Source organism: Vipera berus (genome assembly GCF_964194415.1).
Source record: "Vipera berus genome assembly, chromosome: 1".
Classification (NCBI taxonomy): Eukaryota; Metazoa; Chordata; class Lepidosauria; order Squamata; family Viperidae; genus Vipera; species Vipera berus.
This window is the reverse complement of record NC_138202.1, coordinates 116,847,534-116,874,400: the sequence shown is the minus strand read 5'-3', so window position 1 is coordinate 116,874,400 and position 26,867 is coordinate 116,847,534. Positions and strand designations below refer to the sequence as shown.

The 26,867-nt window shown below is 42.1% G+C and overlaps 2 protein-coding genes across 10 annotated transcripts in view; one reads left to right on the top strand and one right to left on the bottom strand.

The window, feature by feature from the left end:
- COL18A1 (collagen type XVIII alpha 1 chain) overlaps positions 1–15,916 on the top strand; it is a 196,168-nt gene extending 180,252 nt beyond the window's left edge. For all 4 annotated transcript variants that reach the window (XM_081328545.1, XM_081328544.1, XM_081328543.1 and 1 more), the window contains 11 exons: positions 752–805; positions 2,566–2,609; positions 3,654–3,764; positions 5,888–6,041; positions 6,131–6,207; positions 6,803–6,931; positions 8,441–8,476; positions 10,230–10,547; positions 11,393–11,590; positions 14,059–14,174; positions 14,867–15,916. In XM_081328545.1, coding sequence (XP_081184671.1) covers positions 752–805; positions 2,566–2,609; positions 3,654–3,764; positions 5,888–6,041; positions 6,131–6,207; positions 6,803–6,931; positions 8,441–8,476; positions 10,230–10,547; positions 11,393–11,590; positions 14,059–14,174; positions 14,867–15,080 — 1,451 coding nt within the window. In that variant the 3' untranslated portion in view covers positions 15,081–15,916. The remainder of the gene's footprint in view (positions 1–751; positions 806–2,565; positions 2,610–3,653; positions 3,765–5,887; positions 6,042–6,130; positions 6,208–6,802; positions 6,932–8,440; positions 8,477–10,229; positions 10,548–11,392; positions 11,591–14,058; positions 14,175–14,866) is intronic.
- The window catches only part of SLC19A1 (solute carrier family 19 member 1), a 33,391-nt gene continuing 16,445 nt past the window's right edge, over positions 9,922–26,867 (bottom strand). For 3 of the 6 annotated variants that reach the window (XM_081328577.1, XM_081328582.1, XM_081328578.1), the window contains 4 exons: positions 22,306–23,062; positions 21,115–21,307; positions 20,257–20,398; positions 16,115–18,796 (listed from right to left, as the gene is read on the bottom strand). In XM_081328577.1, the coding sequence (XP_081184703.1) occupies positions 18,605–18,796; positions 20,257–20,398; positions 21,115–21,307; positions 22,306–23,062 (1,284 nt within the window). In that variant the 3' untranslated portion in view covers positions 16,115–18,604. Of the gene's footprint in view, positions 10,130–16,114; positions 18,797–20,256; positions 20,399–21,114; positions 21,308–22,305; positions 23,063–23,157; positions 23,172–26,166; positions 26,268–26,867 lie in introns of those variants that run through there. The other 3 variants (XM_081328580.1, XM_081328581.1, XM_081328579.1) reach the window with 3 other exon arrangements.

The following is a 26,867-nucleotide window of genomic DNA, read 5'->3' as shown; positions in this document are numbered from 1 at the left end:
AGGGCTAGTTGCAATAGGGCAGTGTTTTTCAATCTTGGCAACTTTCAAGAAGTGCGGACCTCCACTCCCAGAATTCCCCAGGCAGCATTGCTGACTGGGGAAATCTGGGAGTCGAAGTCCATACTTCTTAAAGTTGCCAAGGTTGAAAAACACAGCAATAAAGTATCCTCTCTCCAGCCCGGATTTTCCCAGATGGGTTGGATTTCTGCTTCCACTAACCCTGCATATGGGTCACGTTGGCTGAGACTGATGGAAAATGTAATTCAAAACATTTGGGCGAACCCAGGTGGCAAATACTGTGATAGAAATGTAATAATTTTTTTTCCCTTCCCCTTTGGAACATCTTGACTTGACATTAAAAAAAAAAGCATCTAATAATTCCTGTATCACAAACATGTCAAACTCGCGATGTCACGTGACGTCGCGCAATGTATCTGAGGTTTTTTTTTGCCATTGCCAGCAATAGGGTGGGCGTGGTTTCCCAATGACGCATCCAGCCCGTGGGCTGGCAGTTTGACACCCCTGCTGTATCAGGATCATTGCTTTGTTCTGCTCCTAAAGGATTTTAAATAATTTTGTTTTAAGGCAAGCCACAGTTTAAGTTTATGTTTACAGGGCTGTTTAAACGAACAGTTTCTGAACATTTGGTTTTGTGCTAAATTTCACTTGGGTTTACTTTCTTGTTCTGCCATGCTGTCCTTTCTCGTTAGTTCTTGGGAATGCCAGAAACTTATGCCAGTTTCTGTTTCAGGCTACCATGGTCAGAAGGGAGAAAAAGGTGAACAGGGTCTTCCAGGTCCACCAGGTAAGATTCTCTAAAATACGATACATATTCAATTTCACATTTCCTTCAGCTCTTATCAAGACTTGTCACGGGTCATACAAAAATGGAAAGATACTTTAATTTCCACAATGCGTGATTGGTTGCAAAAGCTGATGGAGTTAGCAGAGATGGCTAAGTTGACTGCTTTAATCAAAGACTTTGTGCTTGAGGGGGGGAAAAACTGAAACATTGACTTCGGGTTTTGCTGATTAGATAGATTTGTGGTTGTAGACATGGCTAGTATGTATTACTCTGCAAGAGTAAAACGTTGGGACTGTACTGTAATTACCTTATTCTAATGTGCTAAAAAGAGTCAGAGGTCAATGCTTTTCTTTCTTTTTCCCCTTTCCCCCCACCACACTTTTTCCTCCTCCCTTTTTCTTCCCGTACTTTCCCATTATTTTCATTTTTTCTTTGTATTTTTAATTTCGATAAACAAATGAAAAATTTAAAATTTGGGAATAACAGAACCTTCTCATAAATCAGTTCATTAAAATAAGATTTGAATATGGTGGGGGGGAAAAAGATACGTCATGGGTCATGTCACTGAAGGCAGAAGAGATACTTCTTATGGTTTCCTTCATTTGTTTGACCCATTTGGAGGAATCTTCTTCCTAAGGTCCCAATACTCCAAAACCAGTAGGAAACTTTGTAAATGTAGCGTGCTTTGACCTCAGGGTGGGCTGGTTTTGAGTGAGCCAGATGAGTTCTTGCTTTGCGGTAGATTCTTGTCATCTCAGTTCATCTACCTTTGATTTGCTTCCTATGTCTTGCCGTCTTGCTAACCTATTCTGTACTGCCCAGGGTCTTCTTGGAATTGGAGAACTTTAATGAATCCAATAAATAAATAACTAAAAAAATAATTATGCACAATATGCTGATGGTCCTTCCCATGTGGTTGTCTTTTCAGATTCTCAGGATAATAATGACAATAAAAAAGCCTGGAATAAACCTTCTAGGCCCATTATTTGCATTGGAAGATTCTCCCAACTCTGTTGCCTCAATTCCTTTAAACAGAGATGTCAAAAACTAATGCAAAACCAGGATTGTGGCATGGCCTATCTCTTAAATAAGATGGGAAGCTAACCTTCAACTGATTTCACCTTTAGTCTCTCAGAGTATATACATGCTGAATACAGATCTGAGGATGATGGTGAACATTTGCAGATGATGCAGGTGTAACTGTATTGCCTCTCAAATGTTCCTTAGAATTCATGATGTGAAAGTAGTGAAAAAGGCAAGCTATGTCTGCAAAAATAGCAAACACGTCGATTCTGAGTAAAACAGTTTTTGCATGCTTCACTTTAAGCACTGAATTCCCTTGTCTTCAGGCACGTTCTCTGTTTTCCGAAAAAACGGCAATAGTTATTTGTCTCTCTGTGTGTCAGTCTTCTGTTTTTATTTCCTCCCACTATCATCAAAGTGAATTAAAAGATTTTGGGTTCTGCTCTTCTTTGGTAAAGCTCAGCTCTCCGGTCTGTGTCAGAAACTGGCACATGCCTCTCACTTCAGCCCTGCTTGTATTTATTCAGGAAGAGCCCTGGTTATTGGAAACTGAGTTCCAAAATGTCCATCCCGTAAATATAAATATTTGCTTCATATAATAATCCTAAGTGGTTTGGCAGTGCCTTGAAAGTCCATTATAAAAGAGAGGAGAAAGGAGGCAAGTTTCTCAGCATAGTACATGTTTTGCCAGGAGGACAACTAAATTCTCAATTTCTTTTTTCTTTCTTCTTCACCAGGCCAGCTCCCTTATGACCTCAGCAGATTCAGCTCCACCTTCAGGGTAAGTAGTCTTCACTTGGGAGGAAAGTATGGATTTATAAAGAAGCCAGATTTCTTTATCCCAGGAAGATTGCTGGGCTAATCGATACACTGGACCTCAGAGCAAGATGGGAAATCCATTTTGCCCAGCACGTATTTATTAGATTGGATAATAATATGAGGAGGCATGAGTATTTCTGTGAGTTACCTTTAATATCAATCTGCATTGGTGGTATAATGGTGAGCATAACTACCTTCCAAGCAGTTGACCTGGGTTCGATTCCCAGCCAAGACAATTTGCTTGGTTTTTTTCCCAATACTTTTCTTGCTTCTCCTTTTCAACATCACTGAAGTTGTATTCTGCTGAAAGCCCAGCCCTAAAGTTATGATGATCCGTGAGGGTTTGCAATAGCTAAAGTTTTGCTCTTCCACAGATGGGAATGCTGAGGTATTCAATGAAACAATTTCACACAACCTTTATTTGGATTGGGTTGATTTCCAAGAATACCTGGCTGCTCTGCATTGCTGAAAATGTAACTTTTTAAACCAAGGAGACTCAGATTATCTGGTCTTGCAAAAAAAGCATGTCTAGTATGTTATTTCTGGTTATTTGTAGCTTATCCATGATCAAGGTATGCATATTCAAAATTGATTAATGTTAGTCTTCAAAAGACTAAATAATCATTTATTTGCTCAGAATTCTCACTGACAGATACACAAATTGCACAAACATTTAATACGTTTTTCTGCTTATGGTTTAACATTAACTAGGAGTTCCCAGCTCAGACTGTCATGGCAACTAGTTCATTAGCCTACAGGCTACAGAAGCTTTTTCATACAATAATATAGGTCTCTAGGGAACCAAAATTAAGTGTGTTGCAATATGCCAAGGTGGTGTTTTAGTTCAGGTTTTTAAATTTAGTCCTTATGTCTCATTCTGCTTTTTTCTTTGTGATTCCCATTGGGAGGTTTCACTTGTTCCTTTGCCACCTCATGCAGGAGAAAAAGGTGGATGCATTTCAGTGGATGATTGTAGCATATTTGTTTACTAATTCCCTTTCCATAGGGAGAAAGAGGGGAGAAAGGTGATCATGGGATGAAAGGTGAAAAGGGTGAACCAGGTGGTGGATCAAGTGCTGCTGGACCTCCTGGTACCCAAGGATATCCTGGTCTTCCGGTGAGAGTTGTCATAGCATGTAACAATGTCTTTATAAAATGGTATGTTTTTCTGCCATATTCCTTGATAATTTTCAAGATGGTGGAAATGTTACTATATATGTAGCAGCTTTGACTGTCTGTGTGGTCTTGAAAAAGAAAAACACTAAACTCAAAGAGCAGAAGTTTTTTGGTGTTGCTCCTTAGCAAAAACTAATATCCTCAAGTGCAGGCATGTCAAACTGCCGGCCCACGGGCCGGATGTGTCACACCAAAACTGTGCCTACCTCACTGCTGGCAATAGGGAAAAAGTCATGATATGTCGCATGACGTCACGTGATGTCACGAGTTTGACATGCCTGCTCTAGTGTAAAGACGTGATAGTCTTGAGTAGTGTTGAGGCACATTTGGAATACAGGCAGTCCTTGCTTACCAGGGCCACGTCTAGCAACCATATGAAGTTACAGTTTTGCAACTAATCCTTCCTTTTTTTACTCAGTGTGCTGCATGATTGCCATTAGGGAGCCTTGCAACCAGCACACATTAACAACCGTTGCAGTATTTTGTGGTCATGTGTTTGCAATTTGCAAGCTTCCCGGCTGGCTTGCAACGTACCAAGTTAGTGAAGAATGCAAGTGTAAAAATCATAAATTGCAATCACGTGGGTTTTTTTTCACTTAACAACCAAATGGGAAGTTAGATCAGGGGTATCAAACTGCTGGCCAGATGCGTCACACAGAAGCTGCGCCCACCCCATTGCTGGCAATGGCAAGACAGTCCCGATACGTTGCACGACATCACATGATGTCGCGAGTTTGACATGTCTGAGTTAGATGAAAAGCCCATTGTGGTCACATAATTTTCTGATTAGCAGCTGTGATGCTTAGAAAGGGATTTGCTGATCTTAATTGTGGTTGCTAAGCAAGGATTACCTTTAGCTTACAGCAGTAGCGGAAGAAAGCAAGAGTGGGCTTTATCAATTTGTCACTCTGAAGTTAATTTCTTCTTAATCTGTTTTAATTTTATGTAGGTCAGACACCATTACTGACACTGTTGATATTGTAGCTACTAATATCTGGCTCCATTCTTCAAAGAGCTCCTTTAAAATTTCTAATACTATGATATTTTGTGTCATTTTGTAAGTCCTAGTTAAGTGACACCAGAAATTAGCTTGTAATTTTTACTTCTTCTACTCAGAATCTTTAGTCCCCTCTAGTGTCCAGTTTATTAAATCATAAAGTCACTTATCTTTAATATGAACCAAGGTAGTCAAAACAACTCATTTGGAGCACATGTTTTCTCCTTATTTGGAAAAGTTCCAAAGAATTGGTCTACTTGTGGGTTCTTTGGTCTTTGCCATGATTGTTGGCTCCACATGGAAAGTCTCTTCGTTTGGATTTTCTGGGCAGCAGCCTGACCACCTTCTCAACAGCCTTCCCTTAAAAGAGAACGTTGAAAATTGGATGAACGTTGGTTTTTTAAAGCGCCTCTTTATTATTTAAACTTTAAATCAGGGTGGCAAACATATCTAATATTCCTTTTGCCTGTCTTTTTTATAACTGTTAAGTCCAGCAATGTCTTCTTAAGGTGGAGGCACACCACCGCTTCTTTCAAAGCAGCTGAAAGCATCTCTTCCCTCAACAAAGCAAATATTTTTCCATGGAGCTAATCATATCAGATCCTAGGCAGTCTTCACCAACCAAGAGAATCTAATAGATAGTCAGGTTAGCAGACCTGACAATCCTGTCCACTTCCTTGGAAGTTAAAAGCTGGAATTCATCCCAGCGAACCATGCCAAGCCTTGCTTCTGATACCTTGACAGGACTTACCCAACGTGAATGAACCTGACAGGTTTTATCTACCAAATCCCAAGAATGTTCCTTGTGGTAGCCTTCCAGGTAGTCCTGTGGTCTGTCCTCCCCAGCAAAGAACCAGTCACTGTAAAAAGGGCTAGCAAATTACATGTAAAGATGTGGTAAGAGTGAGAAACAGCTACGTAAGCTGGATGTTCCTCTTCTTAGGCTTAGATTAATCAATAATGGTGACTATTAATTAACAACCACATTCCTCCCTTTGGGCAAGAAGTTAATATTGGATCACCCTCTGCTTTTATGACTGTAATGGCATGTATACTTACTTTTTCAGGGCCCTAAAGGTGAGAGCATCAGGGGCCCACCGGGCCCTCCAGGCCCCCAAGGACCTCCTGGGGCAAGTTTTGAAGGACATCCAGGCCCTCAAGGCCCTCCTGGCCCTCCTGGCCCTCCAGGACCCCCTTCTTTCCCAGGTCCCCACAGGCAACGTGAGTAGACACTTAATGTCTTCTCAATGAATTTGTTACAAATATAGGTGCCTTCCGGATGATTGTGGTTTAATTGTGGCTTCTTTCAGATATCAGTATTCCAGGACCACCAGGTCCTCCAGGTCCTCCAGGACCTCCAGGCGTTAGTGACCCACCTTCTTTGGGGGTAAGACGAAACACTTGTACTTTCAGAGCATTGTTCTCCAACTTGTTACACTCCAGACTGTGGAGTCTAAAATGAAGCCTCGCAGATTTAATCTGGGTTTATACAAGATACAGATTCCAGGAGTCTTCAAACTTGGCCCTTTTATGACTTGTGGACTTCAATTCCCAGAATTCCTCAGCCAGGTTGCAGGGAATTGAAGTCCACAAGTCATAAAAGGGCCAAGTTTGAAGACCCCTGGATTAGACTATAGTAGTGTCAGTCTCTGCAATTCAACAAATTGTGAGAATCCAGTCACTGTCTTCACACAAGGGTGGACAACCTGTAGCTTTCAACTACCTTCCCCCTCAACCTGCCAAGATTGCACTGCTGAAATTTGGCCACAGAATGGTCCACTATGGGTGGTAGTATTTGGGTCCTTTTTGAAGGTTCGGGTAGTGATTGAGGGGAGAATGACAACATTACACATCTCGGAGGCCTCTCACTTTCCGTTTCACCCTTGCTCCCCTTAATCTTATATTGCTGAGGCTAATGGAACAGTAGCAAAAATAAAGTGTTCTTTTCCCCTCACATTTTTAAAATGCTTTCTCTCCCAAAGGTACGGATTTTAGCAACGTACCAGAACCTGATGAGCAGAGCTCACGAAGTGCCTGAAGGGCAGCTCCTTTTCATCCGAGAGAGAGAAGAGCTGTACATCCGTGTCCAAAATGGCTTCAGAAAAATCCTTGTGAGTACCCTCTGCCTTAGCCATTTTATTTTTTTTATTTTAATTCCATTTATATCCCGCCCTTCTCCGAAGACTCAGGGCGGCTTACAAGCTTAGCAGTAGCCTTCATTCGATGTATATGCCTGCTTATTAGGGCTTTCACACAGCCCCCAAGCAGCATTATTACAAAGTCAGCTTAATTGCCCCCAACAATCTGGGTCCTCATTTTACCTACCTGGGAAGGATGGAAGGCTGAGTCAACCTTGAGCCTGGTGGGACTCAAACCTGCACTAATTGCAGGCAGTTGGTGTTACTTAAGGAGGCATTAGCCCACTGCGCCACCAAATTTGTGATGTATAGACTTCAACTCCCCACATGCTGGCTGTGGAATTCTGGGAGTTGAAGTCCACTTAACTTAAAGTTAACAAGGTTGAGAAACACTACTCTGCCTCGACCATGGCGGTGGTCCTAAGGGATGGAACTTTAGATGCACAATTATTATAACAGAATAAAAACTCTCTTCAGGGAAAAAGAAGTAGGTTGTTCACATGTATGGAGCAGTGGGCTAATACCTCCTTAAGTAACACCAGCTGCCTGCAATTAGTGCAGGTTCGCATCCCACCAGGCTCAAGGTTGACTCAGCCTTCCATCCTTCCGAGGTAGGTAAAACGAGGACCCAGATTGTTGGGGGCAATTAAGCTGACTTTGTAATAATGCCGCTTGGGGGGGGCGAAAGCCCTAATAAGCAGGCATATACATAGAATGAAGGCTATTGCTAAGCACATTGGTTTGTGCTTAAATTGTAAGCCGCCCTGAGTCTTCGGAGAAGGGCGGGATATAAATGGGATTAAAATAAAAATAAAATAAATGTACAAAATGAGACTGCAGTGTCATAAAGGAACAATCTCCCATAGGGTTGGTGAACTTCCTACCCTTGATGTAGAAAAGGTTTGTTTAAAATAAACTAATGTAAGCTTGATGTCTGTGGAGATTCTCAGTCATCCAGGTCATAGTTCTCTCAAAGGCGCTTTCCCCCTCCCCCCAAAGGCAACTGGGCTGTTTTTGTTTTTTCTTTTCCCAAGGAAAAAACAGTCCAGTTGCCTTTTGAAAAAAAGCATCTTTGACATAATGTAAGCTTGTTTCACACTGGCTTCTGTAATGTCATTTCAAATTCAACTAGATTTTGGCGTATGATCTTCTCAGGTCTTAAGCTGTGTAAATAAATAGAACTTTTTATAAACCCAGCTTCACCATCACTAAGTCCCCAAAGTCTTGGGAAAACCATTTATATCTTGGAACTCAGGAGGCTGAAGAGGCAGGAAACAGACTTGTCAAATGTTGTCCCCCTCAAAAAAAAACTCCTGGAAAGGAGAATGACATGTTGAAAATGATTGGGGTTTTTTTCTCCTATATTGTCTGTTTGTCAATAGTGTTATTTCCAAAAATTTAGCTTTTTCAAGAGGTTGGCTGGGAATTGCTATAAGCAAGTGCTATATAATGTTTTCAATAATTGTTTTGGTTCAATTTCAGATGGAGGAAAGAATATCCATTCCTGGCTCTGGACTGGTAGGTGGAATATCTAATACTGGCCAGTAGCTGGAAAAACTGTTATATAGGGAACATCCTACACTTGCTGCTAGGATTTTTCTGCTTCAGGAATATTTATGGTTCTATAGGAATTGTTTAATGCTTGGGTTTCCATAGGTAATTATCTCTTATCTGAATGCACTATAACTAGGGTTATTAGGTGGTGGAAACTAGGAGGAGGTGAAGTTTTCCTCTTATGAAAACAAATTGTATGATTTCCTCATACACTTGAATACAGATACTCCTTGTTTAATGACTGGTCTCTTAGTGACCATTCTAAGTTACAAATGATGTCCTCAAAGCTATTTACAACCCATTTTTGAAATTCTTATGTTGTACTTCCCTGTGGTCATACGATCGCATTTTGGATGATTTGCAATTGGCTCGCATTTAAGGTCATTTGTAGCGTTCCATGGTTACATGACCATGATTTTTGATGTTTTTCAACTATCTCAAATAATCGGGGTATGGTCGTGCAGTGACTTACTTAATGACTCCATGACTTACAACCATAATTCCTGACTCAAATATGAGGACTACCCCAGTAAAGGGAGAAATTGCACTGCTAAAAAAAACCCCCCCAAACCCAGAAAGTAGTGAACTTCCTATTGTCAAGTATCCTAAAAAAATAAATAAAAAATGAAATTCTTGGCACTGGGGCCTCTGCCTGTGACTTTGAGTGAGTAGAGACATTCACTCATCTGAATGGGGAGAAGCCATCCGTTGCCCTTGCAAAACTAGATTGGCTGTGACCACAGCCACATGTTTCATTGACTTCAGCACAAAAATGTCCTAAAAGCCCTTTTTTCTGTGTGCCAGGTCCTCATATTGCCTTTGGCTCATACCCTTTTCATAGCTGAGGCAGTTTAGCTGGTTCTAGTTGTTTCAGTTTTCAAGTAGTGCTTTTCTTCTTCTCCTAACAATTTTTGCCATTGATATCATCTAGGACAGACATGTCAAACACAAGGCCTGGGGGCTGGATCCGGCCCACGAAGCCATCCTGGAAACAGTGAGGGAATGGCCCCCACTGCCTTGGCCCTGGCCCAGAGACCCTCCTTCTGCCAGAGACCCTCAGACCTGTCCCACTCCTGCCCAGGCCCCCATAGGCACCCTTGATGCGAACGATGTAGAGCTGGCCACGCCCACCCAGTAGGCCATACGCACTCTAGCCACGCCCACCCAGTAGGCCACGCCCATCCTGGCCACACCCACCCGGCCCCCTGAGGGCAACTGCAATGCTGATGCGGCCCTCAATGAAATTGAGTTTGACACCCCTGATCTAGGATGTTTCAATTAAAATGTGACATGGACGCCCTTAGAGACCAGACACTTGGCTATATAACAAAGGCATCTGCCAGTCACTATCATTTCCAAAATATGTGTCAGCCCCTTACAAACACATTCAGCACTTCTTCGAGTAAACTAGACCTCTTTTTTTAAAACAAAAACAAAAACATGGTTTTCACACTTTGTGAGACAATACTAGTCCTTTTGCTGAGCAGACGGTAGATTTAAATTGGGAGAGACAGCTGGGTGTTGCTAGTTTATAGCGAACCAATGAAGATCTTGTAGCATCGATACTGAATGGTAGACAAATGCAAACCAGCATGCTGGTTGGAGGGATGAATGACACTATGGATGACAGAAAATGTGGTAGTGTGAGGGGTTGTGCTCTGTAGCCGTGATTGCTCAGACAAGCTCTCCAAAGGAATGATTCTTCATTCCATTATAGGACAATGAAGTCTATGAAAGGTCTTCCAGCATCCACTACTCTCATGGAGGGACAGCCTCCTCTGGATCCCATCGTCCATTTCAGCCACACTTACCAGTACATGCACGTCCAGAACATAGTGCTTATTCTACTGCCAAGCCATGGAGAGGGGACGAGAGTGTTGTCGACTCACACCGCCTTCCCGAGCAACCTGCCGTCCACCCACCAAACCAGGGAGCACAATCTCAGCAAGAATCCTTGGACCATTTCTTTCCCAACAACCGCCAGACTGAGACGGCTCCTTTGGCAGTTCACACACATCATGACTTCCAGCCTGCTGTGAGTGCCCAGGTGTCATCAATGTGTCCTTCATTCTAGTATCTGCTGCAGCTTGCTGTATTGCCAATTCAGATTTAGGTTGCTATTAAGAAAACAGCTAGCAACAGCAACTGAACACAAACAAATTCTGAGATCAGGGTAGATGTCACATGTGTGGTGGCTTTTGGAGAATGAACAACAGCAACAAAACAAACAAACACAAAACCCTGAAACAGTTTCTTTAGGTTGTTATCCTGCCAGTGAGCAGAACAAACTGAACTCAGTACAAATGCAAATGAGAAACATGGGCTCAGTTTTAGGGGCAAATGTAACTTCTTCCATCTTAGAAAGTGAGTTTGGCACTGGGTTATCAACATCTGGGTTTGCCTTCTTTTTATGGATTAGCACATTATACTAATTTGTTTGGTAATGTATTGCTCCGTGTAATTTGTATTTCTGGACAATAGATTAATTGAATAACCATGCTAAACAGCTTGCATGAATATCATCACTGGATTTTTCTTCCATTTTGTCTTGAAATAGGTTAGGTTAGCAGATAATGATTCGCCCCAAAACAGTGAGAATCAATGAGCTTCAGAACCGAATCAGAATTTGAAATCTCCTAATCACTACTGGCTGCTTTTGAGGATGTAGATGTTAATTAACATGCCCCCCCCAAAAAAACCCCAGAAAAAACCCGCTGTTAAGATCCATCTAGGCAGCAGTGATCTGAAAAACTGGTCTGGATAACTTGCATTTGATAAGAGCAGATACTTTCCATTGCTAGGAAGTCACAGCAGGCATCAACCAAATGAAATATTTATCCTGGCTCTTCCTGGCGTGTGACTGTCTGTTTGTTTTTTCAGCTGCATCTTATAGCCCTGAATACTCCCCAGAGCGGCAGTATGCGAGGCATCCGAGGAGCTGATTTCCAGTGTTTCCAGCAAGCTCGGCAGGTTGGACTGTCTGGCACTTTCCGAGCATTCCTGTCCTCTCGGCTGCAAGATCTCTACACCATAGTGCGCAGAGCAGATAGGAATACGGTGCCAATTGTCAATCTCAGGGTAGGTTGGGTGACAGAACTGAGCAAATTAAGCCTCATCAAAGTACTGAGAATATAATCTATTACCTTTAAAGGACAAAATACTGTGATCCCAAAAAGCAAGAACAAATCATAGCGGACTAAACTTAGCTCCTTCCCCCCACCCAAACAATTGCAGAAAAAGACATACCGTACTATGTAACTAATTAATTGATCTTGGTTTAAGCAAGACTTTGCACAAGACAGCTCAGCAGGGCTATCACTGTAGATGATAGATAGACAGACAGACAGACAGACAGATCACAATATTCTTCTTGGTAATGTGAAAACAAGTGTTTACCAGGGTCAATTCAGCCATGCAGAAAGGCAACTGGGCATCACATGTTTTGTGATGGATTTAGTTTAACATTTTTGTAAATGCTTTGAGCAAAAGTATAAAGGAAAAGCTTGTAATGTTTTCAGGTGATATTACAGTACAGCAAACAGGATTTTGATGGGTGGAAATGTAAGACAAAACCTGAGAAAATTGAGTGGGTATATCTGATGTCTGTCTTTCAATAGGAAGGGTCATTTGCACATATATAGGATCCATAATAACTGACAGTAGTAAAAGTTGTGAAAATAATTTTTGACTACAAACTAAATATGAATCAGCAGGGCAGGGCAGCAGCTGAAATCCTAGAATAATTCTAGATTGCCTCTATGGACATTTTATTCCATAGATATAAGTAGGCTAGAATAAAATGTCCATAGCGGCAATCTAGAATTATTCTAGGACTTTAGCTGCTGCCCTGTTGGTTCATATTTAATAAAATATCTCCTGGGATATAGTAGAATGTTAAATACAGATATTTTAAGGGTATTGGGTTTTTTAAATTTATGGTGGTATATAACATTATTGATGGTTTTGATGGAACATGGCTAATAAGATGGTAAACATGGCAAGGGATTAGTTTTAAAGCTAATCTTTTAAAGGAAAGGTGAACTACAGGTAGCCTTTGACTTACAGCAGTTTGTTTAGTGACCATTTGAAGTTACAACAGCACTGAAAATGTGACTTATGGCCATTTTTCACACTTACGACTGTTGCAGCATCCCTGTGGTCCTATGATCAAAATATAGATGCTTGGTAACTGACTCATATTTATGATGGTTGCAGTGTCACATTTTGCAACATCCGACAAGCAATGTCATTGGGGAAGCCAGAATCACTTAACAACCATGTTACTAACTTAGCAACTGCAGTGATTCACTTAACAAATGTGACAAGAAAAGTCGTAAAATGGGGAAAGACTCACTTAACAAATTTCTCACTTAGCAACATACATTTTGGGCTCAATTATAATCATAAGTCGAGGACTACCTGTAGTATGGCAAATAAAATTCAGCTCCGAGCAATACAACAAAGAAGTAATTACATCTTTTTTGTCATTGTGGAGCAATCAAAAATCGACTATAGTAAATTAGCTGACATCTCAGTTTGCATAATATCTCTCTTTGCAAGAACAATTTTTACTTACAATAGGCACTTGACCCATGGCACTTGACCCATGGCCCATGGCTTTCTTTAAAAAAATATATTTAATGTCTTTGTCAAGAATCAACAAGTTCTACTTTGGACATTGAACATTTCATTACACCAAAGAATATTCAAAAATTAATTTAACACAGGTAGTCCTCAACCTATGATCACAATTGAGCCCAAAATTTCCATTGTTAAACAAAGCCTTAAGTTGTGCCCCGTTTTATGGCCTATTTTGCCAGCTAAGCAAATTACTGTGGTTGTTAAGCGAATCTGGCTTCCCCCACTGACCTTTATCGGAAACTGGCTGGAAAAGTTGCAAATGGCGTTCACACAATCCCAGGACGCTGCAACTGTTTCAGTTTCCAGGCACCTGAATTTTGATCACATGACCATAGGGATACTGCAACAGTCATGTGAAAACCAGTTATAAGTCATTTTTTTCAGTGCCATTATAGCTTTGGATAGTTGTAAGTCAAGGACTATTTGTAGAAGCTTAAACCATTCCTGGCATCCCCAAGATTTAGAGTGCTTCAACCTAGCAAGTCTTCAGACTATCTCTAAAAATCTGTCTTTTCTCCCAATCTCTGGGCTAGATTAGTGAGCCCAATGAGATATTATTCCCCTTTGTGTTTCAGTCTAGTCTTATGTTCTTTCCTCAGGTATTATACTAACTTTAATTTTATGCTGCCCAGAGTCTGCATTAAGTGTGGCTTTATGAAATAAATGAACAAATGAATGAACAAATGACTGATATACATATTCCCAAGGTTATAGACAAAGAGGGTTTTCTAGATAGGTCACCCAGGTTCCTTCAATTGGAAATAGGAAGGAATTTCGACAGATGCTGTCTCAGTGGTCTATCGATTCTTGAAATGGAAAGCTCGGACTAAAGATCATTTCTAGACAGAAAACCTTTTTGGAATACTGCCTAGGCAAACCCGTGGCTCTGTTTTGTTTCCTCCCAGGATGAAGTGTTGTTTAATAATTGGGAGGGCCTCTTCTCAGGCACTGAAGCTCCATTCAGAACTGGGGTTCGCATCCTCTCCTTTGACGGAAGGGATGTCCTGAGAGACTCTGCATGGTGAGTTGGGGCTGGGGAGAGTGGTTTAGTTTCCAGGGAAGATTTTGGAATGTGCTTAGATTGTTAATTTGTTCTACTTCCTGCGGAGTGGCACAATGTTTTCAAAGGCATCCAAGGCCTCCTTTCTGATTGACCTTTGTTAAGCAATACAGTTTATGTCCCCACCCCACCCCTTCCTCAGCCCACATGATGCCTTTTATTAAGACAAGGGATGCAGCAATGAAATGTTTAGAGAGCAAAAAGCTCTACTTTGTGTTACCTAGCCCTTTAGCAACATTTATTTGTATAATTTGGTGCAGAGCAGCGCAGATTTTTTGTGTGAAGCCACTATCTGGCCCCAGCCTATTTTTTTCCCCTTTCCCTGGGGTAATAAGATTTGCTCAGATTTTCTTTAACTTTATGGACCATGAGTAGTGGTCACAATAGCTGAGACACACACTATTAGGCACTGCAAATCTTATACAAAAATCCTGGTCCACCAACCAGGGAGGCAGGGGTTTATGCATGGGATTAAGCCATGGGACGGTTACACTGTTATGAACCTAGCCACTACTCTTCAACCACAGTTTATCCCTTATTATTAAGTTGCACTGACCCAGCCAAGTATAGTTGACTCAATTATAGCTAAACAGTAACAGAGGTCACAGTGCTCCTGCGTGTGAAATGGCCTTGACATGAGTGTTATTTTTCAGGCCTCAGAAGTATGTGTGGCATGGCTCCGATTCCAAGGGACGGCGACTAACAGAGAGCTACTGTGAGACATGGCGGACAGATGACACCGTGGTGACTGGCCAGGCTTCCTCGCTGGCATCAGGCAAGCTGCTTGAACAGAAGAGCAACAGCTGCAGAAACGCCTTTGTCGTCCTGTGCATCGAAAACAGCTTCATGACCTCTTCCAAGAAATAAAACCCCTGAATGTGCTGATTGCAAGTGCAGGCCGGGAGTCCAAATGTTCCCCCTTCTGCAATGGGGAGCAGGCAAGGGATTCCTCCCCCTCCACCGTCAATCAGGGTAATGCGTCCAGCCAATTTCATAATATAGCAACCAAGCAGATAAACAAACAAGAAAGCCAAAGAGCATCTTCCTAGGATTTCCAGCACAGATCGGATGCTGTTTTTTTTTGTTCTCGTTTCCTCTCAGCACCACTGCTGGAGGGGCTCAGGCAGAGCAGGATTGTATGCAAGGCAGTCTCCAGGCAAGGTCAGCTCCCAAAATGGTTCTGGTTCTCTCTCTCTCTCTCTCCTGCCCTTACAGTATGTAACATTTGATGGCCTTTTTCTTGTTATCCTAAAGCTTCCCTGATCGCCTCCCTTTCCCTCTTGCCTTAAAAGAGAAAACCCAGGTCAAATGGGATGTCAGAAGAAGATCTATTTATTTTTACTGACTTAGTACAAAAGGGCTTCCCCAAACAGGGACGTGCTGGAAGCCCTGACTGTGAGCGTGTTAAATCCCAATCACTTGGCATGCAGGGTACCATCTGCTCTTCTGTTAGGAGCTAAAGGAAACATATTATCTTGCTGAAAAATCCATGACCAAAAGTACGAGTTTTATAGGCCCCAGGCAGGCTTTCCTGAATCTTCCCCGCATAACCTCAAAAGCTTCCTTTTCCAAAAAAGTTGCCCTGGCAACTCTGCTGGCCCTGCCAGCTGGCTCAACTGCTTTTGCTTTTTTTAAAAAAAAAATTCAGACACAGAAGGAAATAACACTGCTCCCTTCAAAGGCTCTTTACAATTCCTGCTACAGAGATGCTACAACGTCCTTTGCAAAAACAGGGTCAGAAGAGAGAGACGAAGAACCCCATTCTTCCCATGTCCTTTAATTGCCCATTTCTTCTTCTTCAAAGAGACAGGAGTATTAAAAGGAACAGCCTTAAAGGTAATTTAGATGTAGGAGTTTCCTTAGAGGCCTGGAGGGAAGCAAATTTACCACAAAAAATAATCTGTATTTGTTCCTTTATTGAGGATTTTTTGTTGTTATTGTTAACAATATTTTTCTTCTCCGCTTTGCAGGGAAGTTGCCTTTCTTTACCTTTGCCCAGAAACTGGGCTACAGCAAATTCTGGGGAGCCCCAGAGTTGCCATTAGTTACCAGAGCCCTGCCAATCTTGTCCCTTGGCCCTGCTGATAGCAGCCACCCCTTGGAGAGGAAAGTTTGTTCTATGCCGACCAACCCATTCAGCTTTAAACCGCAGCTACACAATACCAGGGAGCACATAACACGAGCAGTCTCTGGCTTTAAAATGTAGTTGCCAGGTAACAGCACAGTAGAGTAGACAAGAAAGCCAAATGCACCCACAAGGAGCTGCTTTCAGCGCATCAGGTTAACTCAAATCCTGACAAACCCCTAATGCCAGTGGAGGCTGGAGGTCCAAATTGGCTAGATGGTGTTAGCCACTCCTTTGAAACCAAAAAGAGACCCACCCCTCCCGTCTTTTGATTGTCTCTTCCCCTGCTCCTAACCCTGGGGCAGGAACCATGCCTACCCATTCCAAAGCATTAAAGCAGATGGCTATTTCAAGGGGTGGCGGCCTCTGGAACACAGACTGGCATCGTGTCTAAATGCATCGTGTTGTTCCCCTATAAAAGCATGGCTGGATTCCTGAGCTTGGCTGCAGCCTTTTAAAAAGCCATCATAAGGGCAGGTCACAGCAAAGCAGCATGATAATCTCTCCTCTGCATGTAGATTTATGGAATGCTATGGAATGTCTGATCCACATCACCCGGCTTGCATTTTGGTGCCCAAAACTCAGCCAGGCTGAGGTGTGCTCCGTGCCCATTCATTTGAGTCGGTTTTTAAAAACCAAGGTGCTAAATTCCTACCTAAGCTTTGTTTTTATTGTCCTAATAAAATGCTATTACTGCGGTGGGGAAAATCTGTGCAAGTCATACAGTCAGTTTTCTTACTGTCTACTGTATTTTGTGACATTTCAATGCAGTTTTAAAAGCCTGTGGACCTTTATATCTTTGTCAGTTGCGTGTTGTGTATTATAAACTGTTTTCTAAAGGCACTGAATAAAGGAAAGTATCCTCCTATGTTTTGTGGGTCTTTACTGAAATCTTAAACCCAGTCCTGGGGTAAAAGATGCTTCTGGATATCTGTGAAGCACCCTTGAGTTACGGAGAGGACCCAGGGCTTCAGTGTTGAAAGCTATGACTCCCCAGCCACAAGATTTACTGCATATTGTAAATAAAAAAAATATGCACTGTAAATAAAACTGCAGTTCAACAAGCTAAGAAATGCACAGAGGCTGCTGCTTGAAAATTCTCTGCTTATGCTCTGACCTACTTTCCTTTCAAATCGTGCTTTTCCAGTGGGCTCCTGAAGGGGATCGTGTGAGTTAGTTCCATAAAAAAAATGGCTTGAAAAGAAAGGCTTGGGTTTTGTGAAAGCAGAGCACAAGCATTAATCAAAATGCACACTCTTGGTTTCTAATGAAGAAGATTAGATTGTCAAGCTCGCTTTGATCCTATGTCTGCCAGTCAGTATTTTCATGAATTTAAGGGCATTTTGGGGAGGAGGGGGTAATTTCATTCTTTTAATAGGCTTTCTGAATGTGGCTGATTACAATTAGGTAAAGATTCCCCCGCACATGCGTGCTAGTCGTTTCCGACTCAAGGGGCCGGTGCTCATCTCCGTTTCAAAGCCGAAGAGCCAGCGCTTGTCCGAGGATGTCTCCGTGGTCATGTGGCTGGCATGACTAGACGCCAAAGGCGCACGGAACGCTGTTACCTTCCCACCGTAGTGGTCCCTATTTTTTTACTTGCATTTTTACGTGCTTTCGAACTGCTAGGTTGGCAGAGGCTGGGACGAGTAACAGGCACTCACGCGGCACTCGGGATTCGACCCGCCAAACTGCCGACCTTCTGATCGACAGGCTCAGCGTCCTAACCCACTGAGCCACCGCGTCCCTTTGATTACAATTACCAGGGTTCAATTATGAAAGGTATCTCTCTTCTCCTATAAGGGGAAAAAACAGAAATGTGTCTCGAGTTACTAAGAGTCACATCCCAGTATATTAACCAGCATCAACATTAAAAGTGCCTTAGTCTCACTTGCTCTGGTGACTGGCAAGTTTACGTGACGGAAACTAGGAACACAAATGTTTAAAAGCCAATTTGTACAGTCATAAAATTAAGTGCCCAATTATAATACTGGTAAATATTATTTCAGCATAGCTTGGCTCAAGAGGAAAGTTCCTGCAGAAGAAACAGGGAGAGAACTGTAGCTGCCAGAAAAGTCAACTGCACCAAAGTTGCACCTGAAACCAAGCCAGCTTTTCTCTGAGCCTCTGCAGAGATCCAATGTTGTGAAAATAGGGATGCGCTGACTGTGATAAGTGCTGTTTGTCATGAGAGCTGCAACTGGTCTCATCTCAACTGAGACGTTGCAGGAAAACCCATCTCCACGCAGTACACAGATTGTGGTGTTTCTCAGGCTTTGGAAGTAGCCAGTTGCAGGCTTCCCTCCTTGTCCAAGTTCTCCTCAACTGGGCTGGAGAGTTCTTTGGCTAGTGTGGCCTCTTCTTGGGGTGTCTTGCAGGCACTGTGCCTTGCCATCATGTACACAAATGACAAAAGATACAGCGTAGCCAGAACAGTGAAGTAGCCGAAGTAAACGTAGAACTGGAAGAGGAGAAAATGCATGAATATTTTGAAGAACAATACAGGGCTTCATAAACTCAGTGCACAAAAAGAAAGGATCAATGCACCTAAGGCAGGGGTAGGTAACCTTGGCTCTTTTATGACTCGTGGACTTCAACTCCCAGAATTCCTGAATCAGCATGGCTGGCTCAGGAATTCTGGGAGTTGAAGTCCATGAGTCATAAAAGAGCCAAGGTTGCCTACCCCTGACCTAAGGGGGGAAAAATTGGAAATGGATCTTTAAAAGAGTAGTATAGGTAATCCTCGACTTAACGACCACGACTGAGCCCCAAATTTCTATTGTTAAGTGAGACATTTGTTAAGGGAGTTTTGCCCCATTTTATGACTTTTCTTGTCAGTTGTTGTTGAGTGAATCGTCACAGCTCTCATTAATCCAGCTGTTAAGGTGAATCTGGTTTCCCCATTGACTTTGCAAAAGCTATTCACATGATCCCAAGACACTGCAACCGTCATAAATGTGAACCAACCGCCAAGCATCTGAATTTTGATCACGTGACCATGGAGATGCCGCAACGTCTGAAAAAGGCTTGTGTCATTTTTCTTCAGGTGCTGCTGTGACTTTGAACGGTCACTAAACGAATTGTTGTAAGCTGAGGACTGCCTGGAAAAGGGCCTTGAAATTGGATCAGCTCAATGGGGCCATTTAGTGGAGCATCCTACTGTCCGCGGTGGCCCTCCAGAAGCCTGTTAAAAATTCTACCTCCCCACCTACTATCATATCAGCCTTGTTATTTTTGAGCCACTGCCCTACAGTGGCTGAACACAAACTCTGGCCCTACCTAGCCATCAAAGCCAACTTTCTTCCTGTGAACACTCAGGAGAAGAAGGAAGAGGGACAGGCAGAGGAATCTTGCCACCTCAATGGCAGTGACGTGGAGAATTAGACTCCACGTGAGTAAAGTTATGTTTTCAGCACCAATGTAATTTCAAACAGTTGCTGAGCAAGTGGTTGGGAAAGCGAGGACTACCTGTATATTTAAAGTATGAGAAAGATAATGCTGGTTTTCATAAGTAACATGCTTTTGAACTTTATCATTCTGGCTTCTATTACCAAAAAGGGTATACTTACTTAACTGAGATTAAGTTAGCTCCACTGGCTAAACTGGGCTTGATAGGTATTAATGGTAGGCAATGTAGAGCCTCCAGCTTTGGCACTGTGGCCAATAATAATGTATTTACCTGCCCTTTGGATTGTGTAGTTCATTGACGATAAAATTTAAACTAAATGGAAAAGTTCCACTGTGGAGAATTATCTATCTCCACACAAACTTCCTTGGGTTTGTTGATCGGGGTAACTTTTATATGTCCCCCCCTCACACACACACACACAAAACAGGCAAAGCCAAGCCTTCCTAATAGGCACTTTCCACTGAACAAGGAGTAGCTACTATAACTGTAGGGTAACTTGCTCCTTTCCTTACCTGGGGATGGACTGAGAGAGCCAGACCTCTCTTATCAGTTATGATGATAGTGATGATGGTTTTGAGAACTGTGGCTAGGAAAGTGTTGACACCAAACACCAGAGCGCAGAGTTCTTTGGACAGCGAAGATGCAATCTGGAAACTTCAGTCAGAGAGAGAAAACAAATTAGCTTTTCACGACTGCAAAATAGCCTGACAAGAAAGAAGAGACACTGGGTAAGGACTCCGCTTTTTGGCTGGGTTCTGCTGATCTGCTCAAACATCTTTGCAAACAAGGGTCACCCACAATTGCTACCGTGAGTTTTATTTAAAATTTCCAAGTGTTACAGCAGACTCTTCCATTCACCTCCTGATATTTATAATACATACGCCAACAAAACGTGCAGGATTACAGCCAACCCTTCTGGAGGAAAAAAGCAAACTAGGGAAGAGTATGCTACAGCAATACTACTGCTATAAATTTGAGGGAGGGGGGGGCTCTTAGAAAAAAAAACACCCCGGAAAATAAGATTTTTAGAAGACAAAAATATTTGTCATCATCATCATTAGTGAACTATTTTCAGATTGGTTGCATTAGCCCATTGGTCTGACAGAATAGTTAGAACATTTGATCCATTTTCCAGTTTCGACATCCTTACAAAAATCCTTTATTGTTTAGGAATATTGCATTGTGTTTGGATCCTGCTCCGCATACTCTGTACCTGAATGTGCGCAAGCATATAACTTTACAGACATGTAAATGATAGCTCTCACTCCAATGCTGAACTGGTTTCTTGGGTTGACGGAGGCTCTATGTATCCATTTTTACCAGTATACCTAGTGTAAATTTAGTTGTCAGTTTTCACCATCTTCACTCACATGGCTATAGGCACCAGAAACTGGTAGGAGCCCCTGAAAAGGACATAGGCCACATAGCACAGCCAAATATTGGTAGTTGTGTTCATCAACAACAGTAGGCCTGCCTGGACTGCTGTCACAACCCCAATCACCAGTTTTGACCAGAAGGCCCATCGGATCTTCACAAAGCCAGCAGAAAACGCAGTGATGGCACCTAGGAAAACACAAAAGTTTGTCAAGAGGGGACAAGCCCAGGGCTCTAGTTTTCTATGCAAAATTCTACCAAGGGATAAAGTTGGTATATCCAGCAATGTCATGGGGGAAAAATATTCTCAAACAAAATTTGGCAACTTTCTGATCTGGAATGCAAGACTCTTAGCAATCAAATTGTTCTGCATCCATTCGTTATAACTGACACATATATCTACTACATATATGCTATTCAAGGAGGCTGGCTCACTTTCAATAGCATATATGTAGTAGATTTTGTCCAAGGCCAGAGATATGACGAATCAAAGTGAATGCGCCCAGACTCATATGGATTTTAGGATGGTCTAAATTACTTTGGGGGGATAGGAATGCAGTTGCAATTTTAAGAGGTTGTTAGGATTGCAGTAGAACTGTTGTGGAATTAATATAAAAAGAGACATCTCAGGGAAATATCTGAGTTCTTTTTATATGGTGTTGATCATTTCTTCCAATGGTGTTTTTTCTTGCTGGAAGAGATGCTTCCCTATCTTTTTGACCCAGATGACATGAACTGAGCCTGTGATCTCTGACATGAGTGAACCAGATAAGACATTCATTTTACATGCTTGGTAACAGGGGAAGTTCCATACCTAATAAGATTTGACCAAGCAAAAGAGCACTTACTGAGGTTTAGCAACTTGGCCATGTTTCCCTACAACTTTCTATGCAAGGTGACTAACACAGGTCATCTCATCATTCCCAAATGATTTTTACAACAGCTGCAAATTTCTTAGAACTACAAGAATGGGAATCAAAACCAAAGAATTATAGAGTATCCACGATGAGCTTAGTAGACATAAAGAACCTGCCTTTGCATAAAGGTGCTTAGGGCAGTGGAATTGGATAGTCTACTCTACTTCATTATTAGTGGAGCTCCTGATTAGTCCCTGTTGGGGGCATAGCAGAGCAAAAAGATAAATATGTAAAACACAACTGCAGAGGGAGAGAAATATTCATATATACCAAGCAGGGTAGAAACAGCATCTACTCCACCATTGTAGACCTTTCTGTTGTCCCTGGTGGGGTATATTTCATTCCATAAAATATGCACATAATAAAGCATCAGATAGTAGCCAGCAGAATTGAATATCCACCAGAGGGACCAAAGTCTCAGCTGCGGCATTTGTACAATTGTCCCCAACTCCTTTACCATCCGGAATAAGATCAGATTTTTCCAGGAAGAGGCCTTATGCCACATGGGCTCCCCTGCCCCAGGGTTCATTTTGTCCAGTTCTGAGGGTGAGGTACCATTACACCAGCTCTTGCTCCTGTTGAAGAAGAGGCTGCGTTTCGGACGCTTCAGGAAGAGGGTCAAGAGCAGCCCAAAGCACATAAAGCCCAATGAGATATAATTCACTGTCATGAAAGTGGTGCCTCCAACTGTGACACAGAGTTGTCCCACCACGGAACTGGTGAAGACACCCATCAGCACTGAAGACCGGGAATAACTGGCCATGCGCTGATAGCGCGACGGAGTGACCAGGGTGAAGATGTAGGAGGAGTAGGCTATCCGCGTAGCCATCGTGATGCCATAGAAGAACTCCATGAACTGCATGGCAATGATGCTGGTACCCAAGATCAGCAGAAGCCAGATAGCAATGTGGCTCAAGCTCTGCAACACCAACATTGGCTTGTACCGCAGGTAGTCCGTGAGTAGAAAGATGGGCACTAATACTGCCATGTAAGAGTATGACAGGACAGGTGTAATTTCATTGGTCACCTGCAAGAGAAAACCCAAGCGCAAGTGATTTATACGAGTGAGTAAACCAAAGGGATAAAGAACTCTAGTATGAAAGAGGCCACGTGCACTTTCACCTGTATTCTAATCATCTAGGTGCTCCTCCTTCATGATTTACTAATCATTTGGGTGCTTCTTCCTCACATTCTCTTTTTCCTCAACAGGCACCAAGACTAATTCTAGGTACTAGCCATCCTGTGCTTGGAAGCTGGAAACAAAACAAATATACAAGTAGGATCAGCTGATGCAAAGACCTAGGGCTGGGCCTGGGGTATCCACAAGAGAAAGAAACCTCCACAGCTATAAGAACTTGACGGCATTCTGGGTGAATGAAAAGACATTGACCACTGGGCAGGACTGAGACAAAAGAAAAACAGATTCACAACCAACACAGAAAATTATTCAGTGCTACCAAGCTAGATTATGTCCTGGTTCATCAGATAAACTACTGTATTTCTATCAAAATTCCTAGGGACAAAATGGAGTTGTCCGCAATGGGAAATGAAACGACAACATGCAGCTTATAAAAGAAGGCAAAGCACCTTCAAAAAGAAAGGACACTGGTGGCTGAAGGGAAGAGGAAAAAAACTCCATTCACATGTTGAAGACATGTTGTTTGGAAGAATAGCCATCCCCCTCCCCTCCCCCCCCCTAGTTTACGTAGCTGCTTTATACCAAACCAGACCACTGTTAGCTGACTGGTAGCATTTCTCTGATATTTCAGACTGAAATTTTTCACAATGTTTTGATGTCTTACCCCTCTGTCCTCTTAGTTTTTCCAATAGTCACTCGGAGATTTCTACTCTGATTGAAATCTACATGTATTGTTTGCCAAGGAGGTTGGTTAAGCTTCTTACAGTTGCTTTAGACTGGAATTTGAAATGTTTTAGCCATGGCAACACAGCAGCAGGAGACTCCGATGTCTGCCTAGCCCAGGGGTAGGCAACCTTGGCTCTTTTATGACTCGTGGATTTCAACTCCCAGAATTCTTGAGCCAGCATGGCTGCCTACCCCTGGGCTAGACTGAGGTGTCTTGAGTGCTGACCAACACTGCTCCCCCAGATCTCCCTCAGACAGCAGAGCAGAAGTATAGAGAAGATTAAATTCACTTTCAGTGACAAGAATGCCAAAAGAGTTTGATTCAAGAGATCTTTGTCCTGACCATCCTGTCATATTTTTTTTTTAACTAGAAACCTGTAGTACTCCCTAGCCTGATATCGCCCAGAGGTATTTCTCTTCAAGCATGCTTCCATGAAATTTGGGAAGGTGAAGTCCAACTTTCGGGCATACTCCCGGGGGAAGAATGGTATGTAAGAATATACTTCAGGAAGAATGAATAATTCCTTTTCCATAACTCAAGGTATTATCAGTCCTGTTAGAACCAGCTCACTACAACTTGGCATTTGGTAGTTCATCATTTCCTCTCTCTTCTACCCTCAAAGGATGTCTGTCAACTTGAGGAGTTTGGGATATTTTAGCAAATGTAGCTGAGCACAGAGTTTATAAATGGAGTTGATGCAGAATATATGAGGCCTCCTCTATCTCTGGATTCATACATCTATACTTCTAGATCAGGGACGGACAACCTGAGCTCCAGGGATCAACTGACTGATGCACTGATTGATTTGCAGCTCTGGAGCCCATTGGAACCACAGCTGCTGAAAATCAGTGACATGATTTGTAGCCACTGAGGTAAGGAACATGCAAAAACTATAGCGCAAACCCTAGAATTTAGGCTTAAACTTAGTGAGGAATGCCCTCCCCAACTGCTCCTCAGAAAGCCAGACAAAATACAGAGAATACATCAGTCCCACTGATAGCTATAGCTCTGTCCAGTGTGGTACCCAGGTTCTTCAGAAATAAATAAATGAAGTCCTTCACCCTGCAAAACATTGCCCATCATGAAATTCCTTCGAAACCTGTTTCCAACCTTTAGCATCTTTTTCAGCTATGAATCTTCTCTTATAACTCCATCTCAAAATGTCTTCTCTTATGGCTTGCCTTTTGAGACATTTAATATCAGGCGTCTTTTTAATATCAGGCCAGCCCATTTCTCTTACTGAAGAATTTTTGTAACTTGTTTATTAATTTAATTAGTACATGCAATACTTTGTGCAAAGGGAACAATTGTCCTTTGCGTTTTCATATTTTTAAGTAACTTTTATTACCGGCTGTTTTTCATGTTTCAATTGGTTGAGTTTTAAAATGATTTTATAAGTCTTCATTTCTGATTGAGAGCTGCCCAGAGTTGGTTGAAAGATGGGCAGCTATATAAATGTTTTAAATTAATAGAAGCTTTGCCCCCCAAAATTTCAGCTACTAGACTTAGATTAAAGTGACAGTTCTACTCCACAACCCTCCCAACCATTATGACGCACAGCATTAAACAAAGAGGTATCCATAAGTCAGGAGCGATTCTGCCCCTCTCCCAACACACATCTCAGCATGCAAAGAAGCTGCCATGGACTAATTGACAACCTAGGGTGCTGAACGTTGACTGTTCCAAAAAGCACAGCAGTCAGGCAGAACAAAATGTTTGGGAACAGATTGCCTATGTGTGATTGCTTTTTGCCAAAACGACAAGAGCTGCCAATGTCCCAGAGTCCTCACAAGGGTTCAGAGAGAAAATAGACCTTGCTCATTACTAAAAGAAGATCAAGTGTTCAAATAGAAGCTTAATGAAACTAGAGCAGCAGGTCACAGCCACCTACCTACACAGAGCCACTGCAAATGTCCACCTTTGGGGAGGGCAGTTAATTCCTCATTCTAAGCTTTTGGTTACTAAATAGAGAAACCTATAAAACATTAAGTGTTTTAAATATTTTTTTAAAGAAACAAACCAGTAGTAGTATATTAGCTAGTTGAGAAATTGGTCAATTGACTCTTAGGAAAACAGACTGAAAATAAATATTAATCTGTATTTAGAATGCTTATTTAAAAAAAAGCCTGGCAGGTGACCAACCAAACAATTATTTTTAGATATGCTTATACTTCTATAAAAAATAGTTAGTGCTTCACAACCTTCTCTGAGCAGTTTACAGAGTCAGCGTATTGCCCCCAACAATCCGGGTCCTCATTTTACCGACCTTGGAAGGATGGAAGGCTGAGTCAACCTTGAGCCGGTCAGGATCAAACTCTTGGCAGTGAGCAGAGTTAGTCTGCAATACTGCATTCTAATACTTAGCATCTTTAAGGAAGAAGAAAAAAAAGAAAGACCATTTCAAACTACTGAAATTACAAAGGGGTATTTAATTCTATGAATGAAGATGCTGTACCGGTATCTTGATTCCAAATAAAAACATACTTGTTTATTGAAATATAAGTTCCAAAACAAATTATTTCTCTCTGTGTAGGTGCATGTGTATCTGTGTGTGTGTGTGCACGCGCACATGCATTGGGGCACCCACCTTCAAATCAGTCTTGACCCCTGGAAACTGGCTGGTTAAGCCCTTGCAATTTTCTTAGCAAGATTTTCAGAAGTGATTTGCCTTTGCTTCCTTCCGAGGGCCGAGAGAAAATGACTAGCCCTAGGTCTCCCAGCTGGCTTTGTTCAAATTCTAGTGGTCAGTGATTTATATATGGAGGCACTGAAATTGGGGAATAAGGAAGGGGTTCAAGAATGAGAATAGAGTCACAGATGACTTATGCTTTTACTCCCACTCTTCAAACTATTCCAACCCCATCCAACTGGATAAAAATTATACCTACTAAAATTAATTTGGCTATCAAATTAGAAAGAGATGAGCCTGGGATATTTCTGGAGACTGTTAATAGAATGCAGGTGGTG